Below are 25,569 nucleotides of genomic sequence, written 5' to 3'. Positions count from 1 at the left end.
CATTTCTGTACGTTCATAAAGCTGATTCATAAAGACATATAAGTAAATATATACAGCACAAATTTCGGATTTGCATCTAATCACGTCTTTTCCATTGACTTTGTATGCAATTGGGCCTGTCTAAAATGTGCCACATGTTTTGTTTGAACACAACTAACACTGAAAAATACAAACATATACAGAAGAAACAACATACTAATTAGGTTTGTTCTGAAATGTTGCGCTACAGTAGTCATCTGGTAGGTCATTAAAATCAAAAGATTTTATTGGCAACAAAATATTCCCAGCATTCTGCTGTTTTATGAAGTGTGCAAACTTGACTTTTAGTGGCACTAGAGGTAAGGTCAAGGGGTTGGTCTTTTAATTGTAGAAGAAAAGAAAAGGTGGTGGTAAAAACTACAGAAAAATATACTAAATTGGTAAATCTCTGATCCACAAGGCTGAACAGCCAATCAGACAGCTTGTTCTTATTAAAACCAGGGTTGTAGCAAGTTCAAGTTCATACTAATGCCATAATGTATACTCTTAACCCTTGCTGACACAACTGTCAGGACCGCTGGAGATATCTGCAGGACGGAAAGCAGTGCACCTCCCCACATAAACACTGATTGGACAGACAATCTGTAATCTGTGTATGTTAGTATAGTATTGGTACGTTAATATCAATACAATCAATAATACAATACTAAGAAGCAAACTAGCGATCTGAACTGGAATCTGGGCATTAGTCCATTTTCCGCAGTACTTTGCCTCATATGTCTTTACATGAAAAGGTCCTTTGTTAAATAATACCAAGACACTGCTGAGTGCAATTCTTGTAGTGGACCTATAACATGTGCACATGTCTCACCCTGCGCTGGGAGATGGACAGTCCTTCCGTGCTGTCCCCGAGGAAGCGGACCTCCCCCTCAGTGTAACTCCTTCGGTTCAAGCCTGTCCTCCACAGCGGGATGGGTGTCAAACCCTCACCGCTCATGTCTGAAACACAAATCACAAAAATGTACAGGGTGTGAGTGGGAGAGTTAGTTTGGGTAAGCAAGGGTTGAAATCAGTATTCATATGGTCCAATCTGCGTCTTTGTGAGGCAGTTCATTCTTTTTACAGTGATTTGGTAACTGCTTCTATAGAGCCCCACAGCCACCAGAGGCCCGTTCACGTGCAAATCACTCATGTGCACTCTGTTTATTTATTGTCATAGTTGAGTTGTTTTAGTTTTTTTGCTGTGCACATTTGTATTTTAAAAAGTTTTAAATGCTAACCTGGTGTCTTGGGGAAAATGTCAAAGTGTCATTATATCTTAATTACAGTGTGTTCTGGTCTGGCAGAGATGTTAATTAAAAACATATTTGAAAATGTATTTGTAAACCTAATTTTTAGGAGACAGTGTTCTTAGTGTCATGTTTCCTGCCACCCAATGAGTATTTAAGTTCAATTAACTAATTAACTGACTAATTAACTTTGGTCTTCACTAACTGGCTCTTTAGCTGCTAAATGCTCCACTATGTTCACATGACACATTCTCATCCCAGCTCGGCACATACCGGCGCTTTGTCAGACCCCTCGGCATCACTTTTCAGGTCGCAGTAACCACGTGCTCAGTGTTGTGAAGTAAACAAAAGTCGTTGAGCCGTGGAGGAGGAGGGATCAACTTTGAATGCTGTGTGTTTAGAAACAGCAACCGACAACTGTTACATATAATACCTTTAAAACTGTGTGTTGCACGTGTACTCTGTTATAAGTTTGGTTTGTGAGGTGAAATGTGTGTTCACATGTTGGGAGCCTTTGCTTGCATAAGAAGGGAGTGATGACTGTTCTGACAAATGGTGAAGGAACTCAGGTCTGTTTTTTGCCCCCGTTCATCCCACTCCCCACTTCTCCCACGTCCATGTAAACACACCTCCCCTCATCACATGGGCTCACACTTTCTACTGATCACGGCCCTCCGCTAGATAAGGAAAACCCCGGGTCGACAGCTGTGTCTCGTGTTTTTGTGTGTGAGGCTGTATTAAATCAGGCCAGTCCTCCCATTTATTTCAATGTTTGTAGTGCGTTTAGGCTGCGGTGGGGGTGGTGGAGGGGAGGGGATGCCGGAAAAAAAAAAGTTGAAACATAATCAGCTTTTGGAGAAACGAAACTCCGGTCGCGCTGCGGTGGCCAATCACGTAACCCGGCCACGTGAAGGAGAGCAGCATGAATAACCAAAACACAAGTGACAATCCCACACTGCCGCACAGCCTAATCTGGCCCCCCCCTCCTCTCCTGACTCCTCGACCTCTTCTCCGGATCCAGTTTCCTGCCCATCAGAGGAAGAACCAAGACATTCCAGAGTCCACGGGACATTATGTGTTTCTCGCCGTGAGCAGGATGCCAGGAATTCCGCCCGTGTCCCACTCGAGTCATAATTCCATCTTCCCCCACGGGGACCACCGAGCTGTCGGCCACCACTGCCTCCTCCTTAGGCAACGTGAGCCGCTCCGAAAACAGTAATGATAACATGAAACTTAAGTACTGCTAAGGCTTTTTAATAACACACCTACGGTAACAGATCCATTTCAGGAACATGTCAGACAAACACTGGAATGAAAACATTAATACGTAGCTCTGCGCGTGTGTGTTTGTTGACACATCCCACTGGGGCAGGTTATTAAGTGCTGATCCTACTAGTAATTAAATGCTAAAGGTTAAATAGGGGCAGTTTTAGTAACCTCCAGGGCACTCAGCTGCATATCATAGACTCACAGAACAGAAAGCTACTACTGTATAATGAATATCTTATCTTCTAGAAGCCCAATGCTTTCACTGTACTAGATGAAGTTGCATCTATACAAGTATATGTACTCGCTTGTCCTGCTCTCCTGGTGTCACTCAAACCACCTGCAGCTCAACAAATCAAAAACCAAAGAGATGGTCATAGACTTCAGGAAGTCTAGACCACCCCCACGATGAGGTGGGTACCTACAAGTACCTCGGGCAGCAGCTGGACGACAAACTGGACTGTGTATAAACACTGACCACCTCTACAAGAAGGGCCAAAGGAGACTGTACTTCCTGAGGAGGCTGGGATCATTCAACATCTGCGGAAAACTCCTGCGGATGTTTGGATAATAATTTTACCCTTCACTTTTGTTTTCTCTTCCAAATAAATATGACCAACCTTGTTTACAATCTGATCATTTCACTGCTCGTGTTTCTTGCCCTGTCAAACTAGCCGAGTGGTTACAGTGCATGACACGATGTCCCCAGTATGATTCCAACTCTGGGACCTTTGTTACATGTCAGATTCCTCTCTCTCTCTCTCTCTCTCTCTCTCTCTCTCTCTCTCTCTCTCTCTCTCTCTCTCTCTCTCTCTCTCTCTCTCTCTCTCTCTCTCTCTCTCTCTCTCTCTCTCTCTCTCTCTCTCTCTCTCTCTCTCTCTCTCTCTCTCTCTCTCTCTCTCTCTCTCTCTCTCTCTCTCTCTCTCTCTCTCTCTCTCTCTCTCTCTCTCTCTCTCTCTCTCTCTCTCTCCCCATTTCCAGTCTGCCACTACACTCTTCATCTGTCCAATAAAAGCAAATAATGCCAACAAAAGCATCTTCTTTTTAGTGATGTCACTGTGCTCCAAGATATAACTATATACATATAACTACTATATAATATAAGATAGAACTATTTACTTTGAGTACAATGTAATTACCTCCGCCAAGGCCGAAGGCCTATAGGAAGGAGGTTATGTTTTCACCGGCTTTGGTTTGATTGTTGGTTTGTCCGTTTGGAGGATTACTCCAAAAGTCCACGATGGATTTTTATTAATTTTTTTAGAGGGGTGGGGTGTGGCAATCCATTAGAGTTCGGTGGTGATCCGGATTCAGGATTTTTTTTTAATAACTCAGCCTGTGCATTACACACAGGCTTTAGGACATGCTCAGTGTAACTGATGACGCGTTCATAACGTCACACAGCCTCTTTCCTTCTGCCTGCAGAGAGAGGGACAGAGAGAGAGAGCAGGGGGTGGAGGGAGGGGGGACACCTGTAGATTCTGCGTTTTTTCACATTAAACTCGGTGAAATTACAGTTATGTTCGACCAAAGCACACTTGGTGATTGTTGGAAAGAGTAACAACAACGATTTAGGTCAGTTTTACTCTGCTTCTGTCCAGTTTGAATGAAGTGTTTTATGCTGCTCTGCTGCGTACAGCTGATCTCAACATAAACAAAAATACACGTGGATGATGCCGCAAGCTGCACGGAGAGGGGGGGGCAATCGTACTCGGGCAGCTTGGCAGAGGTCTGCGCTCTCTGAGTGCCACTCTAGTTACCAATGGGAACGGTGGCCAAAACCATGATTTTCCTTTATTTGAACACTCTTTGACATCACAAATTGTCTTGTTGATTATAACAAGACATCTTGAAATGTGTGCTAGCTAGACTCACCAGCGCTCTCTAATGAATCTCTAGCATGTAGTTTGGCTCTGTGTGGTGGAATCTGTGCCATCAAACACAATTGTAGTACTATTTTTTGAGCATGTGTTCATCACATACTGTACACAAAGAAAATTGTCTGGCTTAAGATAAATGAATGAATGAAAACATGTTCTCACATGCTCACTATGTTTGGAAATGTTTGTTCAACAGCACCTTGAAGGACACAATTTGAAAGTTGTTGTTTCTTTTCTGTAATTTCTTCCTTTTTGCAGCAAATAAAGTAAAATATGCCATAACATTACCTCCCCTGGTTGATATGAGCGGATGCCTGGTGACCTCGTGGATGGTGGATAGGTCAGAGAGGGTTCCACTGGGTGACAGAAACTCACTTTTGGAGTGTCTCTTCTGAGAGTCCTGGAAAGCCAGGCTGGCTGCAGCACAGCTGCAGTGCTGCTGGAAAAAGTCCTGTTCAGAAAGGAAGGAAGAAGAATATTCTTAATTTAGCATTTCATATTATGAATTTCTACTGGTTTGCAGTAGAAACTATCGAGAGGGTCAGTCAGAATGACCATGTCAAATTTGAAATTATTTTACTGTATTTGTTTTTGTTGAGAAAATTAAAAAATAAATTAAAGGCAAGATCACCTCAAAACACAAACTTGACACTAATTACAGAGCATACATTCTTCCTTCATTTGTTCATACAAATGAAATAAAATGAATAATAAATAAATTAAATAATCCTGCAACCTGTTAGACTACTTTTACTTGTTTGTGCCATGTTATGGGCCGACCGTTCCCCAAAACTTCATATTTGTTCCAGAGAATAATTAAATGCTCAAGACAGTGCGTTACTGTATTACCGTATTATACACGGGCATTTGAGCCCGTGATATTTTGGTCCAATATGTGTGTGTGCAGGTGTCTGTGTGTCAGTATTGTACGTATGCTCATCCTGTGTGGGTTCACATCCTTCCATGTCAACTGAAAGGGTGACGACAGTATGACACCACTTCCAGGTAAAATCCCATAATAGGGCAAACTACGCAAATGCAGCCTACGACAGCAGCGTCACAGGATTTTTCTGCTGCTCTATAAATATTACAGAGCATGTGTACGGACACACACACACACACACACACACACCACCTGCATGGCTTCATTGTGCGATCCTAGATTACAGAAAGTCAATTCCTGATTTTTGCCACATGATCTCTTTCCCTGCTCTGAAGTTACCTTTCACCTACTGTGGAAACAAGGTTCAAATAGGCCTCTAGAGCAACACATCCAATTGCACATCTGCCTACACACATGCACATTTCCCTCCTGATATCGACACAAAAGAACCCCTCTCTCAGCTTTATTACATAACAACTACATAACGTCGTTTATAGCCCACGCCTCTTCTTTTTTCTATTTTTGTTAAACATCTGGTATTCAGTGTTTGACCAGATCAGGCCTGCAGATGTCGACTCCAGTATTATTTTACTGAAGCATCTGATCGCCTAATGAGGTAACACAATGAAAAACAGAATATATAGATAGATAGATAGAAAGAATAAGAGCAATAAAAAGTGTGAAATCAATGTTCTCCACCTTCAAAATAAAAATAAGTAAAAGAACAGTCACACACCTCTTTGGCCTTTGTCACCTTGCTGTCCTTGTGCAGGCCGCAGATCTGCCTCTGCAGCCGGAGATTGGTCTCCTGCAGCTGGCCGATCTTCTCGAGGAGTTGGCAGATGTGCTCCAGGTAACCCAGGCCTGAACCCAGAGGGTTGGAACTCGTCTGCTGTGCCTGAACAAACAGAAGGTGAGCAGGTTACTCAGGATACCCGGGGGAGAGTTACCAGTTTTCTAACGTTTTTGAAGTTTTGTTTTTTGAAGTAAGCTACGAGAAAAGTAATGTGTTTGCTCTGACACTTCAATCTTGAACAGAGTTGGATCTGAAAGGATGGTAATAGGGACTTGCTTTGGTTCCCCTGAAGAGGTGGATGGACTCAGTGATGTCATTGTAGGATATTCCTACTCATCAATATTTTTACATTAACATTGGGTCAAATTACTGTGTAAGAAAACTCTACCGAGCATTTTGCATCTTTTACAACCCACAACTTTACTGTTTTGGTTCACTTTCTCTGCTCTCATCAACCCCTTCCATTTTGGTCAAAAAAACAAAATGCACCAATCGGGTTCAAAGGGTTAATGTAATATATATCCGTTGGATTTCCTCATCTGTGTGACTCCACAGAGCCTCTTTACTGCGAGCTACCAGACGAATGCGACTAATTAAGATAAGGAAGGGTATTCCTTCCAGGAGATGACCCTCACATCCTCCAGGGTAGTTGTTGATGAGGGGGAGGGTCTGTAACCGGAGGCCGTTCTGGCTGAGACAGGCACGTTATCGGGGCTGGGGCAGATCTTATCCACGGCCCCACAGAGACCAATGAGTGATCCACGGACGGGAAGAGAGAGTGAGATTTGGGAATGCCCTCTTTTGCGTGCGCAGACACATTTTAAAATGGGCAAGCACATGCAAACAAACACACACACACACACACACACACACACAGACACACCCTGCTGCACTTCCTCTGAGTTGCTGCCATCGAGGGCTGATAATGTCTCACGCACGGAGCTGACTGAGGTCACAAGGATGTGAAAAGCTACATGTCTTGACAAGTGAAGTTTGGATAATACTAGAGTAGGCCTATGTGCTTGTGTTGCATGCAACACTGGATCCAATATTGCCTGAGGTGGACATTAGTAGCTGACGTCAGACCTTTTGATTGGAAAAGAGCTATTTAGACGTTATTTATTTGAATCTGAGGGTCATTATGCTGCAGCTAAAGGATGTCTGAAGCCTAAATATCATAATCTAAACACTGAAAAATGTAGTCTGGGTAGAAACCGGAAGAAATGGGATTGGGAAAAAAGCCTCGGACATACGTTACGTGTCCACGGACAGCTGCAGTCGAGTGGACGTGCACGTGGTTCCATTCATGCTACTATAGGGTCCGCGTCGGCCTACACTGATGTGTACTCTGCTCACTGATAAGAAATAAACTAAGAATTGGCAAGAAGTAAAAGAAACCAGGAAGTAAAAAAAACAGTCCCGTGTCACCCTGTAGTACACGTGGACGATCTACACTGTTTTCATTATTCAAAAGGTTAGTCTGATGGATTCATATACATCACAGCGTTTCACGAAATTCCCTCTACCAACTTTAAGAAGAGGCAGCAGCTATGCTTGCAGCTCTCTGAAGCTGTACTTAGGCACGTTAACATGCTCACAATGACAGTGCTATCATGCTGAAGATTAGCAGGTAATGTCCAAGACTTGGTTACAGCAGGTCTAAGCAAGGAAGTCAAGACATCATTTCCACTGTATCCCAAGACAATCCCAGGGCAGATATGTAAACTGTCCAGTAAGTCATGGCAAGTCAACTCAGGGGTCTCTTCTGGACATGCATGGAAATACCTTCACAGGGAGACGCACAGGAGTTCTGGGGGAATAATGCCATAGCCACCTCAACCGTCTCCTTTTGTCTCAAAGAAGCAGCGATTCCACTGGAAGCACCATCCCCATCTCCTCCATGTCTGAGCTCCTCACCCAAAAAAAACCCTCATAATGACCGTTTGTATCTGCAATCTTGTTATTTCTGTCACTACACAAAGCTCACAATCACAAGTGAGGTGATAAACTACAGCTGAGGCTGATGGGAATGTCATTAGTTTTACAGTGTCCTGTGAGGAGATACTGGCAGCTGCGTACGAGCTTGGTGGTTTAGGTGTGTGTGATGCGACAAGGAGTTCTAAACAACAATGGTGAAGAGGTTAGCGTAGATGCTGCAATGGCATCAGTTCTATCAGAACTGGAGAGTATTTCTTCATTGAAAGAAGAGCAAAGAACGGCACTGAAGCCTTTTCTCGATGTAAAAGATGTTTCTGTTCTTCTCCCGACTGGCTTCAGTAAGAGTTTGATTGACAGATGGTTCATCCAATCACCTGCCAAGTATTTTTTGAAAGTGCCTACCCTTTTCCAAATAGTTTCCAATGACGGCTTCTCAGATGGTTCTGTGGAACAAACCATCTGGCGGGTCAGGTTGCATATAATATCTGTATCAATGTAAATATTTGTTAAGATGTTTCAGTCTTATCCAAGGTGGTGGACCAACCAACTGATAGTGAGCCAGAGCTACACAGTAGCTAGAAACAGATTTCTAGTGTGGCTAAAACTCATAAATGACCTGTAGAACCACATTCAAATGGTTCCACTAGGACCTTTACAAGAAATATACTGCTGTGAACCAGTCAAGTTATTCATGTAGCCTATAATATCACAACCGTAAAACCATAGCAACCATAGAACTTTGTTGGAAACACATTCTTTTATTTTGATGACTTTTCCTCTGTATGGCTAAAGAGACTCTTTCTGTGTTCAAGGGGACATATCATGCTCATTTTCAGGTTCATACTTGTATTTTGGGTTTCTACTAGAACATGTTTATATGCTTTAATGTTCAAAAAACACATTATTTTTCTCATACTGTCTGTCTGAATATACCTGTATTCACCCTCTGTCAGAAACACTCCATTTTAGTGCATTTCAATGGAATGGCAACGGAATTGGGTTGCTAGGAAACAGCTTGGGTCCATGTTTACATCCTGTCGGCTGATGTCATTCACATACACAGCATCAGGAAATAAACTGGGACACATTTAGTATGTTTACATTTAAAACTGTGAAATTGTCTAAATATTGTATATTTGTGACATCACAAATGGACAGAAATCCTAACGGCTTGTTTCAAAAACACAATTTCTGAATATGGGCTGTGTGTATTTCTCCATGGATTGAGTGTTTTGATACTTTCACAGTATTTATATATAATTTAAACCTGCTTTATAATATAAAAGACATCAAAATCTCACTTTTTACAATATGGGACCTTTAATGTGGGATAAATGTAATGTTACTATGGTGGTTGCTAGGACTAGCCTAGTTATTGGTTAAAATTAGGCAATATCTGGTTTTATGATTTAATTTTTCCCTCTTTCACATTAAAAGTAAGAGCATGATAAGACAATAACATCGAAGATCACCGTGGAAACCCGAGGCCTTCTCTGACCCTCACTTTCCATTATCTTTGCTGCATCCAAAATACTTTCCTAAACATGACAGTGTTAGAAAGGAATGAAGCGCCAGATGTGCGGAGCATCCAGATAGGGAGGAAGGTACGAGCAGAGCACGTACGCTGCTTCTCCTGGCCAGACCTCTGTCTTTTCAACACACAGATAGTGTTTCTGCCTCACTTCCCTGCAGTATATCTTTCAAAGCAGACAGGCAGGAACCGGAGGACACTATGTGCTGGAGTTGTCCTTCTGTCCAGTGTTGGCACCTAACTTTTGGCTTTGTAAAACTTTCTCATTTTACAGCTAAACCGTGCACCACAAGATGATTCTGAAAACATTTGAGGAGAGAAATAGACATTAACGTAACAGAATATTGATTCATATTTCATTAGCACTGCCTAGTTTGACCTTTTGGTCGGAGTTCGCAAAGTGATTGACAGCCGTTTCTCATAGACAGCAGATCTCAGATAGGCTTCTATAAAATCATATTTGCTCTAATCTCGTCCACTCGTCCATATGCTAATAATTTCACTGTAACTGCGGGTGGCTATCAGCGCCGATCTTTGCGATTGGATTGTTTTTGCAGTGAGGCTCATTTGCATAGAAATGGGACAATTTAGTGCCAAATGTCTTTACATTGACTAATTTAATTACATGCAAATGGCACAGGAGCACAGTGCAGTTAGTGGTGCATTTTACCCTTTGCAGGTGACAACCATTAAATTACACAATTGGCTTTTGTCCTATTTGTGCAGGTTTAGCGGCCGCAAAAGTCGCGTAATCCTTTTGTGAATTCGCCCCTTTGAGTGTTTATCAGGTGTAATAACCTGATAGACACTGTCTAATGTTGTGCAGCTGAGGAATTCAAGTAAATGGCGTGTGGATTCAGGATTCAGGCTTCATTAATTACATTTCACACTAGCACTGATACCAAGTGTGAGATCAGACATGCAGATAAACAGTCCATATGATTACGGTTACTTGGAACTATGACAGCTGTATACTCAATGATATCTCCAACATCTGACCATTAAGACTTTAACTTTAAGAGATTATAGAATCCATTCTTGTTGTATTTAACGACAGACGGAGGAACAGAGTAGAAGAGAAAAGGTAGGTGGGTGAGCACAGAGAAAGTCCTTAATGTTCACATATTTGAGGCAAGAAAAATCCAATATCCCTCTGCCGCGGACTACAGAGTCCCATTTAGCAGGGGAAAGGAATTACATTATTAACTTTGGTGACAAGTGATGATGATGACCGTGGGGGCCACACCACCTTTACTGCCTGTCAGCAATGTACCCCTACCGTCATGCTGGGGCCCCTAAAAGCCACCGCCACACGCCATTACCCCACAGGGGCTCTGGGGACCTATCAAAGAGCCTTTATCTGGGTAAATATGTGAGTAATTTGAGATATTTGACACCTATTTGATGCATCCAGGTAGGCCGCCAAGCTCTAGGCTTGGAGAACTGGAGGGGGTTCAGATGAGAGAGGGGCAGGTGGTCAGCGACAGTATCGCTAGAAAAATCTCCAGTCCCTCTGCACAGATGAACAGGTGCTGCGTGACATGAGTCCATGAAAAAGCTGCCGCGCACTGTAACGCATGCCCTCCCCACCTTGCGGCTCTCGTGTTATGGTTTGCCCGATATGCCGGCAATAATAAAAACCTCGTCTTCGAAATGGCCTTTGAGCTCGGCATTGTTTTGACAGATCTTTGAGGATGAGACAGGGAGGATGTGGTGGACGACTACTGGATGGATTGCCATGAAATTTGGTATAGACATTCTTGTTCCCCTCAGGATGATCCCTTGACTATTTACCAAGGGGCCATCATCAGGTTATATCATTTTGATGTGTCAAATACTTCAGTTTATGACCAAATACCTGCAAAACTAATGACATTTCCATCAGGCTCAGCTGTACTTTGTGTTTACTACTAATTACTAAATGACAGCATGCAAGCCAAAGATGGGCGGAGAAAATGGAGAACTTTGAGGTGCTTTGAGAATGTTGGTTTGCCGCGAGGAGAAACCCGCACGGAGTATAAAGATCCAAACGTTTCCTTGTCACGATTCCATGTCAGCTCATGTCTGCCGTCCTTGTGGAAAACAGAACTGAAGCTTTACAGAGCTAGCGTAGCTAGAGACTCCTGTTAGAACACAGATAATAGAGCCCAAGCTATATATTGACATAGCCAATATTATGCACTGCATAGTAGGCTATTGTACTGATTTGGACATTTTAAAATTCAAAAATATTGATAATGGTATCTCAAAGTAGTAGCGTTTTCAGTATCTCAGCCTGGTAAAAATGTCAATAAAAATGTTACTAACACTAATAATTAATTTACTTTTTGATTCTCTTTTGGGAAACAACGTTGCGACTTATAAAGTGCTTTAAACCTTTTGTTACTATCATTTGCACAATTTGTTCCTCTCCTGTCAGAAACAGCAGATACAAATGGAAATCTCTGGGCTGTATTAGTTTCTCACTCTAATAGTTGCCAGCAATGAAAGACAGTCTCAAGGCCTGACTGTGATGTGTTCAGGAACATCAAACAGCTGATTATTATGACTCTTCCACAGCTGTCAGGTGCTCTCTATGTAGAGCTCACTTTGTTCTGGATTTGAACAAGAAAAATAACTCTTTTTTCCGTAACATGTATGAAACATGCCCCTGCAGGTCCTTATGAATGTGTACTTTTTTGTCAGGTCCCTGGCAAAGGAATAGGTCAAAGCACAGGTACGACGGCAGTGCTTTTTACATTCTTTTGTTCAGCTATAAGTTAAAAACAATATCTGACAATCAAAGGACCTCCACGTGAAAATTATACCTATAAATGCACTCTAGAAAATGTATGACTCGGTGAACCGTATTTCAGTTGCCATGGTGACGTAGAGGGAAAGAGTTTAAAATTATAGATAATGACAGAGGACATGAAATATCTTTGTTGCTCATCCAAAAGGGAGGAACCATAATTGTCTTTATTCAACAATTTTGGAAGCACACCACACACATGAATGCAAAAGGTTATTTTTCAACTGTAAAATATCCTTCTCACTTCATATCTTTGCCATATTTCTTCAATAAGCAAATCTAAGGGATTGTATTAACCCTCTGGGGTCTACGCCATTTTTTTTTGTTGCTATTTTTGGTCCACATGGTTTCCTTTTGTAATAATTAAGATAGAATCTCAACATTGTAATGCACACTCATGACTAATTTCAGGACAAACTGGGCTACCAGCATATGTAAGCTGCAGTGATGTCACATGAATGTATAAATAATTCAAATTACCATAAAGACAAGAGAAAAAATTAATTTAATCTCAGAAATGTATTCAAAGCTCCTTGTCTGTTGCTGGAGAGGACGCTCTTCAGGCTCTTCAGCAGCCTGTTGCTCATCATCACTATAAAACAAATAAAAATCATTAGAGATATTGAAGGTTTGAAATATCAGATCATATAAGCCCAGTAAGTATTTTTGTATTTCACATCTCACACAGTATACGAGGACATATGAGATTGCTCGATAGCTACAGTGTCTGGATTATCATCTGATACCTTGAATAAAATCATAAAACACCTTCTCTGCCCAAATGAACATCAAATGTACAAATATAAAGAAAACCTATCCATGTATATATTTTCATTTTTTTTTTTCAAATATACTGAAAATAAATGTAAGCCACTTACATCAGCTGGATCAATTCCTCTTGACAAGCCATCTCTTCATCTGTTCCTGATTCTCCTTCATCTTTCCAGGATAAGTGCACGGCGCTTTGACGTCCCGTTTTGAAAAGCAAAAATAAAAATAAAAAAGTCGCAAAATCGGCTGTTGCAGTGCGCGCAGTTGGTGTGCTCTACAAAGTGTCTCTCCGTGCGTTGTTTTTAGGTTTACTTGGTTAGGTTTAGGAAAAGATCGTGGTTTGGGTTCAAATAAGTACGTTTGTTATGTACAATAAGAAGGGACTGCGCAAACAATCCAGCTGCCAAATTCACCCAAATGAAGCAACAATTTGCTTCACATTCAATCTGTACATTTAAAGTATCATGTGTGACATTGGATGTACAGTATAACATTTTTGGAGTAGACATGTCTAGACAAGAAGGAGACCCCAGGGTGGACTCAGAACTTGCCGGAGGGGTTATATAGCCTATCCCATCTGGCCTCGGAACAAGGAAGGAAAGTGATCAAGGAAGAGCTGTCGGATGTGGCTATAGGGAGAAATCTGGGATACCTCGCTTAACCTGCTTAGCCTACAACCATATAAAGGGCAGGATATGGATGGATGGATCTGAGGATGTTTGGACATGAAGTTCTTACCTCACTAAATCTGCAGCATTCATCCATGTACTCCTCCAGGCTGTCACTGATGGCGCTCCTCCTTATAGGTTCCGGCTCAAAGTCATTGCCCGTCACGTCATCGCAGGATCCTCCTAAGCAGGTCTCCTCCTCGAGCTGTCCAGACATCTCCTCCTCTCTCTCAGGGCCGATTCCTAAAGCCCTACACTGGACCCTATCCATGTCCTCATCTATGTGCAGTTCCACTCTCACAGCTGAACTCAGCTCCTCAGAGTGTATGGACACATCGTCCCGAGTATCCACCGCTTTACTCGTCAGACTACTATCCACCGAGTCCTCTGCTTCTGTAATCTCAGAGCTCTGTGCATATGTGACTAGTTTATCAGGGAGAGTGGTAGAGTCAGAGTTTAGGTTGCAGGAGTTGCATGAGGACTCCCGACTGTGGCCCATGAAGCTCTGCTCAGAGCCTGTCGGGGTGGATGGAGAGTTCGCTCCGCTGGGCAGCTCCACTCCAGAGTCCTCCGACTCAAACTTGTACAACCTCGTCAACTGAGAGTCTGAGAAAATGGTAGAAAGGTAGTCTGAGCCAGACTCCGTCCGAGGTTGTCCGGACTTGTCGTCGAGATTGGAATTCTCCTCAGAGGCTTTGATGGGGTCTGAGATGTCCTGCTCGGAAACCGACACCGTGGAGATGGTGGACGCCGAGTCGTCGGCCATCAGGAGCTTCTCGTGGAAGTTGTTGAAGAGCTTCATTTTGGTCAGGACAACCTCACTGTCCAGCACTGGATCTCTCTCTCCTTTCACTATTAAACAGACAAAGAAATACAGATTTATTGAAATAACTACTTGATTAAGGTTATAGGGATATGCATCATATTGGTTAACCCTAGGAGACCCACATACCCACGCTTAAGAAAGCTGGGAATCTGAAGATTAATTTGAGATGCAGCTCAGCACAGTGTGTCAAGTTCTAGTCATAAATCAGAAATAAACATTAATTAATTAATGAATTAACTCATTCATTAATTCGTTAAAATGAATTGTGAAAGTGTATAAGGGTTTAGAACATTATGATAGAAGTATATGATGGTCATCCCAAAGATCTATTATGTCTCATAAGCTGTTGCAGTAATGTTTGGGTTGATACCATTTGTTGCACAGATTTGGTGCTTAATTTAACCATTTTTTTACCACTTGAGAATTGATCAAATAATCCCTCCAAAATACCACATTCAGACACCAAGACCTTGAGGAACACACACATTTATGTAATTCCTAAACTGTTTAGGGACCCTAGTATGCAGAAATATTCAAACACACTACAGCATGCATAAAACTGCATGGTTTTTGCCCCAAACTGCATGTGATTATCATAAAGTGGGCATGTCGGTAAAAGGGGAGACTCGTGGGTACCCATAGAACCCATTTTCATTCACATATCTTTAGGGCAGTGGTCATGGGATCCCTTTGAAAATGACCATGCCAGTTTTTCCCTCACTACAATTTAGCCTAACTTTGGAGTGTTATTTAGCCTCCTTCTTGACAAGCTAACATGACATGTCGTCTAGTTTCATATACCGCACCACTATCGTCACTCTAGCTTTAAGACTGAACCCACTACAGCCTCTTAAAGACAGTAATGTCAGTCGGGATCAACGCAAAAATATGTACTTGGTTAAGATTTGGAAACAATTGTGGTCAGTCAAAATAAACCAACGTTGACTGTCGGTATAAAACATGAAACGAACAGTGTTCTCCCATGTCAAAGTCCCATGTTCTGTTGACCCTACGACTGCTAGAGGTCCTGAGTTATTGGGCCTTCAGTGAAACGACTGATGCTGCTGTTTTTCTTGAGAGAACAGTGTCCCCCATCTGCATACATGGGCCTCCAGTTTTCACACAGCCTGAAATGTCTCTGATATGCCTCAAAGGAAACAAAAGGCCTTGAAATACTTGAGGTTAAGCCAAAGTGTAGCTTAGGGCTGCCAGAGAGTGGATTTGCTTGACCTAAGGTATTTCACCCATAATCAAATTATATAATACCTGCAGAGCATCAAATACCAATGCTTTGTCACGGCCATCGCGTGTGATACCGCCGCACAAGGCAGCCGATCGTTTGTGTCCCGTGTTCACAACACCAAGTCACATTTTCACTGTACAAACGTGGTACTTTTAAGCCCAACCATGTTGTTTTTTCCTAAACCTAACTTAATGGTTTTGTTGCCTTGAACCTAAGCAAGTGTTTTTGTTTAATTCACAACACTGAGCACGTGTTTACTGCGACAGAAAAGTGACACCGAGTGGTCTGACAAAGTGTATGTGAGGAGTTGGGATGAGAACTTGTTGGATGTACTATAATTAATTTTAAGGGCTTTTAAGAACAAAATGAAAGACTGTAGAAGTGCAGGTATTTCAACCATTCTGTCAACTGGTTAATTCTGGACTGTATCCAGACTTTTGACTATGTATGGACCACATGCACCATCAAAAAGACTGAACCCTTGAAGACTGGTGTTTATTTAATCCTGCATTCTTTAACTCAAATACCACAGGACCCACACAATGTGTCCTACCTGTCCAACTTTGATCTGAAGCCCCAGTTAAGACCATTACAGGGAGCAGTCATATGTGTCCTCTCCTCTTTCTCACTGTGGGCAATTTGATATGTCTTTTTTCCTACCTTCTAACCTTTGAATTTTAAGAAAAAAGACAAAAAGAATTCCTTCAGAAAATGCGGGGGCCCTGCTTGACTTTAGGGTTTGTTATATTTTTATAGTTTGATACTGTATCTTTGGAAGAATATAATTCCAGAGTGCTATATCACCCCTTATCCATAATGGAGGTTGGGCAACTTCCTGCAGGGTAAATTGGAGATTTTGCTGAGGCAAATATGAGATTAAGAGTTCTTTGAAGTGGTAAATCCGACGCTTTTATCCTCTCTGAGGGGAACTCTGGAGGAGGGAGTCCTTGGAGGGGAATTTTTTTCCAAAGCATATTGTGAGAATCTGAATGGAAGTGGAACTCTTTGGTTTACTGATAATACACACAGCAAAGCAAAAGTAGCAAATGCAGTGTGAATGTGGACAATCAGATGATTCAGAGGGGATGTTGTGATTATGAAGGGTGGAGGCCGCCACTGAATGATGAATGATTTAACAAGCAATTAGCTAAATAGAGGATGTTAGCTGATTGGAACTGATTGGAGGGTTTTTAAATTTTGATTGTAACTCGGCACAACTGAAAATCTCAAAATGTGAAATATCTTTAAATTTGATTAATACGAGTCAATCACTCAACGAAATAGCCACACACCCGTAGTTCCTAGAAAAACACCACTGTTTTTATTACCGTGTTGTTGAATAGGAGCAGCTCTGCCAATTAAAGCACTAATACTACAGTGTTTGGTTGTGCCATATCAGCTTCTAAAGGCTATGAACCAGGTCTCTTCCCTTGCTAAACAAAGTCTGTGTTTTCCCACAGTGGTGCAACACAAAAACAAAGAGATTTTTTTTTACTTAAAAAATAGAGTAAAGTGCACTTTCCCTGTTTTCATACAGCGCTTATGTAAGGTCAGAATCTAAAGCTCAAACTATTCAAATAACAAATGACCACAACGAATAATGGATGTGCACATCATGAAATAATGTATCACTCTCCTCCTAAAACAATAGCATGGGTTCATCAATCAAACGCCATAATATGACACATTTACCTGACAAAGACCTCTGGTAGCCATGTGAATTGACCCCTTCCTAAGTCCCGCCCCTTTTTGCTCTATGCTCCAATAACAGTTAAGCAAGCTTGGAACCCAGCAGAACCTTGGTCTACTTTTTGAATTTCTCATTCATTCAAGCAAATTGCACGTGTTTGAGACGTGTGCAAAAAAGTCAGTACAATAACTACTTGCACACGTCTTGCTGATCAAAATTATGCAAAATGATTCGTTCAATTATCAAAATCTGTCAGACATAGATGTATATTTCATAGATTTCTATGGCGAGGAGGTACAATTTGTCATTTTTGAACTGAACTACTGCAGGTTTTTCATTGTTTTCATTGTTCACTGTATACGACTTTACAGTACACGTAACACATTGCTACACAAATAAATGTACTGTATACAGTACATACAAATGTGTATATCCTGTATTTGACCTACTGTTGAAATGAAAATCTAAAAAGCTCAGTGTGATACACAACAGCATTCAGCTAGACAAATTCTGGTATAGTACAGTAAGCAGTCAGTGTCAACAAAAAGTAGAACAAAACAGAGATTCGTATATTAGAAACATTTCCAGGGTTTGAATGTCGTACCAGTACGGTTCACATGATGACAAAACAACTTGTCATTTTGGTACCGTTGGCCAGTTTACTGACTGACACTAACATGAATGAAGTGTTTTGGCTGAGTTACTACCTTTTGCAAACATGCAATATAGTTGTGATGTCCCATCAAACAGTTGTGACAACAGTTTCGATAAAAGACACAGTTAAGGCTATTTCGAAAAATGAGCCAAAGTGATTGAGAAAAACTGTAAATTGGAGGACTTGTTGGAATATTCACAGCAATTACTGAAAAGCCATCATTAGATGTGATAGTTAATCACTGGATTATCGCACACCTTGTATTCCCTACATATGCTTTGCAGCGCATACAAACATAGAATTTCCATTCTCTTGACGCTCCAACTGAATCAAATTGTGGCCTCATCAAGGCAGAGATGATGCCCTGTGTATATTTTCTTTGCTTACTATGAATGTCTATAACGTTTATATTAAAATTTCTATTCTATTAATCTGCTTATGCCACATGCAGAATTTCCTTTTTAGATGTCTCAATTCAAGCTGTTGACTCCCAAAACAAACTCTCTTCTGTGTGGACTAGAAAACTCATTTCCTGTTTTTGCCGAATGCTGGGGAAAAAATAGAAGAATGCATACAGCTATTTCTATTGTCGCTTCAGCAGGTCACCACTGAGGCTTATTGTCTTTTCCAATGACCTCACTGTACTGGCTGAAGCCCATTGTGTGTTTATGTCCATGGTAGCCTGAATCAGTGTTTACTGTCTCTTGTGCAACACCACTGAAGCCACTCAAAGCCAGAGTGTGATGTAAAAGGATCTAGAGTGACCAGCAATGCAAACAATAGTCCTGAAATGCTTCCAGTTGACGGAGGAATAGATAAAGATAAAGAAGCTGTTGCATTATCCATTCATAAAAACCTTTTGCCTAGATTCTTGCTGTTTTCTCCAGAACTCTTCTGCTAGAAACTTATTTCTACAGATATTTCTATAGAGTTCAACTGTGGAGAACTTTAACATGCTAATTTTCACCAACTGCAAACTGTTAATTGTAATATGGTGATGTACAAATCTGCCAATATATCGTTATCAGATCTTTTTCTCTTCTTTTTTTTTGAGCTCTAAAATTGAGTAAGCATCCAGTTTAATATAAAGTTCCTCTACTGGAGTATAAACTGCTCAACAAAAGACAGGCAGAATGGTCAGCCCAGTCGCCAGGAAAAAAACGTTGGCATTGTAGTTTCTGTAACATTAAATGCGGATGTTTAATGTTTGTTTTTTTAACGTGGACGTTTTTGCATTCGGGCAGAGCAAGTGATGTAGTGTATGGAGCGACTGTTATTGAAAGGTGGCATAATAACGAGTATAAAGAGCAAGAAAGTCCACCAAGGATGTGGTGGATTGGGTCTGCTCGTGTCCTGTGTGAAAGCAAAAGTACACGGTGAGTTTACGCTTGTTACGTATCGTTGTTACGCTTGTTGCCTAACGATATGTAAGAAAATCCGCTAAGGATTTCCAGCCAGACAGCCCGCATGAACAGCGCGTGGTGGCTGCATGATTCACGCGTCGGGTGTACAACACTGTCCTGCACATATTTCAGAATAAAAGCCTTGTGTTAACAAATGAAGGAATTCTGTCCACAGAAAAAAACGCTTGAGGGATTTTATTTTGAAATGAAAGCAAGTAGTGTTGATTTAAAATAAGTCTTTACTTTTTTTCACAGATACAGACATTGAAACTGTAGTAATGTTGCTGATATGATGTCAATATACAGTCAATAGATCACTTTCAATGTCTGTTGTTGCTGTGAACCGCACGCCGCTCACGTCAAAAATAGACAAGACGCGCGTCTCACGCCGGCAGTGTGGCTGCTCTAACCTGTTAACACGGACGCCGAAATAAAAAACAACAGGTAACGCAGCCGCCACGCGCTCCTGAGGTTCCTGTTGTGGACGAGGCTTTACATCGTTACGTTATGTTGTTACATTATTATTTTAACACAAACAATGATCTTTTTTCTAACCTTAACCAAGTAGTTGTGTTGCCTAAACCTAACCGATCACAACATTAACCACAGTCATTGTGCATTTCTGCAAGCATGATACGAGGCTGATATGAAACGTATTTTTGGTTTAGAAACGTCGACATTCAACATATCCCATGGTTTGCAGAAACGTACACTGCCAACATTTTTTCTGGCAACTGGCGCTGAGAATGATTTACAGTCAGTGAAATGTGACAGTGGTACACATCTCTTGATGGCCAGATGGCAATGAAGCTAAGTAGCTTGCTAACAGACAATTGGCAAGTAATCTTGGGAAACGTTACTGTTATTTCAACAACATTTAGCCACTTTCCTGACTAACATCATTTGGGAAAACAGGCTCCAGTAATATACCATATAGCTAACCAAGTTAGCAATAACTTTACAAGATCAGATGAAAACACTTTTATGTGTTGAAAAGCAGTCTTTGTTGTTTCTTTAGATTTTAGCAGATAACCAATTCATTGATGTGAATTTTAACTTTGGGATTTGCAGACACAGTATGTATGGCTTTAAATCACTTGCTTTAAGGTGCAAACTAATAGACTAAAATAGCAGGTGCAACTAATTTAAGTACAACTACATCACCAATATGAATGAAAGTAACTAAAGATGACGCCTCTCAAAGTTTAACTGTACTGTCACATTGAAGACGTCATTTAAACATGTTGACAGGACTGTAAACCCTGAGGGGAGATAGAAAGACTTAACGCCCCTGTCCAGCGTCTCCAGCAGCAGCTCCTGATAATCTCATAATTGGCTGTCTGAAGACAGCATCCAGCCAGTTGTGTAATCAGTGTGTCAGGAGAGCTGCTGTGGTTCACACACAGCCTGGAGATAGAGGGATTAAGAAGGTCGTGGAGCAGCAGCTGTAGTGATAACATGTAGTACAGTAACTGGCATGTACTGCAGGAAGGCGTGGAGAGAAAATAAACAGCTTTACTCAGAAATGTTTGGTATTTTCAAAGTAATCTATACACTACATGTAATTGTGCTCAAGTCCTTGAGGTCAATAAATCAACCTGAATACTGTCAAGAAGTAATGCAGCAATATCTTACTACAGCATTTAATAAAAAATACTTACAGTGTCAGAAGCTGGGCTTTTACACTTTGCTAAGAGCTGAGGAATAGTTAAAAGTCTATATTTAACCAAAACCACAATGCTGCTCTGACCAAACTAGCCAAAACCTAATCCTACTGCCGTGTTCACACCAAACACGAAGCAAACTACATACAAAGTCAATGCAAAGAAGCGTTGAGCATTATATCTTAATTTAGGGTTCATACCGCTGTAGTAAACCAGATTAATTCAGCCGACGTGTGACTTGCTAGATACAGTACAGTGAATTTCACCGAGCTGCATGCATCTCCAGATGATGTTAAAAACCACGACACAGCAGCGTTTGGTTTTCCGACGTATCTGGGACTTCAACAACATGTATACAAAGCAGCAATAGCGGTTATTTCAGCCATGGTTGATGAAACATAGTTGGTATCTCCACGAAGGGAGCGTCTAAACACAAATGATCCTGCGGTCAAACTTGCGTGAATAAATTTGGTGTGAGCACAGCAAAACTACACATGGGACGCAAGACACGAATTCGGGTCTCCAGTGTCCAAGCCCTGGTCTTTGTATAAGAACATCACAAATTGTAGACTGGGAAAATCATTGCCAATGAACGTAATCCAGACAGCAATCAGGATTCCTTCAAATGGATTTAGAAAAACCATTTAATAGCATATAATTATATAATTTAGGGAGTTGGGATTGCTTAAATCATAACAAAGGTTAAGGGCCCAAGATGTGATTACAGTACAAAACTATATCTTGCATGTAGTCTGCAAGTAAAGTCCACATCAAGTAAAGTCCACAGCCTTAGTATTTCTTTATTTCATATCTTCTTTGTTCAAGAAAACAGCAAGCTGCTATATAAACCTCATGAGCTCAAGTCTGGTAGAGGAAGTGTGAAGAGACCCAGACAAAACTCCTGACTTATCACCGTGGCGTCATTTATATACTGAGATTCAAGGGAGTCACTTACACACACATTTCTGTTTTTATGATTGTCTGTGACTTTACCCTCAGGCCAGTTGAGATTGAGGCCCCCGGGCAGTGAGTGATCCATCCTTGCTCCCATCATGGATCACAGACAGCAGAAAAGCTGTCATCAATAGATTTTCTGACTGTGAGGGATGAGCAAACGTCAATGAAACTACTGCACTACAGATGCCTTTCTTCCTCACAGCTGTTAAACATGTACTAACAAGCAGGTAAACCCTGCCAGAATATGTACAGCTGCTTCATTCAGGTGTTAGGTTTGGGAAAGATTGCGGTAACGGTTAAAAACAAAACAAGACAATAGACCTTTTCACACCAAGTCTGAAAATAAATAATTCGATAAATATGTGAAACCACTTTCTATTTGGCTACAAGACCCTTAATATCTGTATGTTTTATAATATTTTTGTCTAGTGTAATGTAGCCTACCCCTGGCTCTTTTGTTATTGTTCTGTTTGGCTACGATCCCCTGTATACTGAATTATGTTCTTTTGTTTAATAAAGAAAGAAAGTAGAGATGAGTAGCCAACTAGTGTACAATAACATGACGCCGTGGATGGGTTGGTTTTCCTCCTCTCCTCCCCAGTTTTTTGAGTCACCAGCCGCCGCTGGTGCAGAATGGTCCATTGTGAACGTAATTCATGGGGATACTGCTGGTCTGTATAAGCTGCGGCTGTGTAGAAGTCATCTGTGGTGTCTCTGTGTCCAAATCATCTTTTCTCAATTAACAGAGGAAGCTGATCTATTCTCAGTGACTGAATAAGAAACCAGGAATGTGGAAATTGAAAAAAAAAAACATCAGATGAGAATGTGAAAGCTCTGAAATCATTAAATGACTTATATATTCTGGTACAAGCAGACTAACAAACGATTGTTTCTTGCCACCTCTATTATCGTTTTCTTGTGTAGTTTTTCTAGTCTGTTTCTGTGAATCACCAGCAGACAACAAGAAGGAGAGCGAGCTGACTTTAATTACACGCTGAAGTCATCCCGCCGACTCAGCTGTGAAATCTGACTTCTTGCTATTGTGATACAATCCCATTCCTTCCCTACAATCCTCTCTACATAACCACCGTCAGCCGGACAGGTGTCGGCCTCCGGAAACCAGCTGTCCTCATCCCCTTCCAAACAACACAAACACATATTTTATCCTGTAATTGTCTACACGGGCTGACTCAGCCTATTTCCAGTCTTTGTGCTCGACTAAGATCCCCAAACATATGATTACAGACAGTCCCCCCCCACCCCACCCCACCACCACTCCAGATTCATCCTTAAGCCTCTTTTCTGTCTGAAAACGTCCTTCAGCCATTTCCTATCATATTCATTTCACATTCCAGGCATTGTCATTTAAATGAGTCCCTGACAAAGTCAGAGTTTTTCAGGACTAAAGGTGGTAAGTGGATTGCCCTGTTGCCCTCTTTGATGGACACCATTAGAACAAAGCTCTAAGCTTCCTGGAGGGCTGGAGAGAAAACTCAGCCTGCATCCAGGGCTTAAAGGGGGTTAGAAGTCCAGGGTGCCCAACATTTTTGAAAGTTTGGCGAAAAGCTGTGATTTTTTCATCTTCAATTTCGTTTCTGGAGTAGAACTCGAAAACTATTTAACTTAAGAACTTCAAATTTGGTATGATGGTTGACAGTGTGGGCTAGTTGTGCCTTTGGGGGGTTAGAAGTCCAGGGTGCCCAACATTTTAGAATTTTTTCCAAAAGGGCAAAGCCTTCTTTGGGGTCAAGAAGTGAGCGGGGGTATGTGAGCCATGCTCACTCTTGCCTTTTTCTATTGTAGCGTTCTCAGTTGTGAAACAGAAAATGTTCCCATATACTCAGAATATTCGCCTGATTCCCATTCACCAGATCTGAGAAAGCACCGTGGAGGTGTCTCAGCTCATCTAAATACCACAAATCAGTCATTCGTACCCTCAAATTACTTCATTAATTCCGTCAAATGAATGCAAGGTAGAGCAAACACACATCTTGCTTCCAAGCAAATAAGTGCCCATGGCCTTTTTACTTATTGTGCATCAAAGTGTTACATGACCTTAAAGCTTCAGTAGGCAACCATTTTTTTTGGCAGTATATTTTTGTCATCATTGGGCAAAAATCCCATAGTAACCTTTCAGCATATTGTAATTCAAGTATTCTGAGAGAAAACTAGACTTCTGCACCTCCTCATGGCTCTGTATTCAGGCTTTAGAAAATCTAGGCCGTGACGGGAGACTTTGACCAATCACAGGTCATTTCAGAGAGCGAGCGTTCCTATTGGCTGTGCTCTGGCTGATGTCAGCATGGCTGCTGGGTCACAAACTTTCTCATTTTACAGCTAAACCATACACTACAAGATGATTCTGAAAACATTTGAGGAGAGAAATAGGCATTACAGTAACAGAATATTGATTCATATTTGATCAGCGCTGCCTAGTTTGACCGCTTGGTCGGAGTTTGCGTGATTGACAGCCGGCTCTCATAGACGGCAGAAACTATATTTCTTTGAAGCGGAGGGTTTGTGGATTACATCACAAGAAGCCTATCACAAAAGAAGCTTTTTCTGCAAAGCAATCTGTTACCCCTATAAAATAAATATGTTTTAAGAGACAAACATAGGCTTCACCTGCTGCAGCAGGCGGGTGCCGTCCGGCTGCCTGACAGATTTTAGGAGGTTTTCTGAGATTTTCGGAAGGCTTTTTGAGGGACCGCATGCAGGCACGTGTAAGCCCTCGGGCTAAACAGTTGGCTCAGTTGGCCTGTCACATCCAGAGCACAAAAGGTCATAAACAGGCTGGGACAAGACGGTTATTTTTTACAGCCCAGGTGGGTTATGGGTGTGTCAGCCCGCTGTTAGCACTCTGGGTGGTCAGTGGTCAAGACTGACCGCTGATGTGCTGGGCTGCAGTCAAGAGTTTTTGAGTGGAAGGGCCAACGAGTGGCTAGTTTTGGGAGCGTCGGCTCCAGCACCCCCTACGCGACCCTGAACGGGATAAGCGGTTACAGATGATGGATGGATGGTACTTATAGGCTCTGAGTCCAAAGCAGCATCATGTTCTGGTGCTCTATTAGGAGCTTGAACAAGTGACATTAAGCAGATGCGTGATAAGGTGGGACACACCATGAAACCAGTACACTCATCTCTCAACACATGGCCCAGCTTGGATGCCTACTCTGTTTTCTCCACCTCTCTCTTGACCGTGGCGTCATCAACCTTAAGGATGATACCAAGACGCCTTCCCTTTATCAAAGTTAACGGGGGGGGTCACCATACTTGGAAACCATTAAGATAAGGCAAGAATGTGCAAGAGCACTGTAACTCAAGTCAAATCGCCTTCGA

At 41.7% G+C, this 25,569-nt stretch overlaps 1 protein-coding gene across 1 annotated transcript in view; it reads right to left on the bottom strand.

Moving 5' to 3' along the window:
- LOC141773677 (uncharacterized) overlaps window positions 1-25,569 on the bottom strand; it is a 35,844-nt gene that overhangs the window by 6,219 nt on the left and 4,056 nt on the right. The window contains exons 2-5 of the mRNA XM_074645599.1: window positions 13,863-14,644; window positions 6,034-6,195; window positions 4,703-4,865; window positions 851-978 (exon numbers count right to left, since the gene is read on the bottom strand). Of these exons, the coding sequence (XP_074501700.1) occupies window positions 851-978; window positions 4,703-4,865; window positions 6,034-6,195; window positions 13,863-14,644 (1,235 nt within the window). The remainder of the gene's footprint in view (window positions 1-850; window positions 979-4,702; window positions 4,866-6,033; window positions 6,196-13,862; window positions 14,645-25,569) is intronic.

This window comes from Sebastes fasciatus, chromosome 9, assembly GCF_043250625.1.
Source record: "Sebastes fasciatus isolate fSebFas1 chromosome 9, fSebFas1.pri, whole genome shotgun sequence".
Lineage (NCBI taxonomy): Eukaryota > Metazoa > Chordata > Actinopteri > Perciformes > Sebastidae > Sebastes > Sebastes fasciatus.
This window is presented reverse-complemented; position numbering and strand designations above follow the sequence as displayed.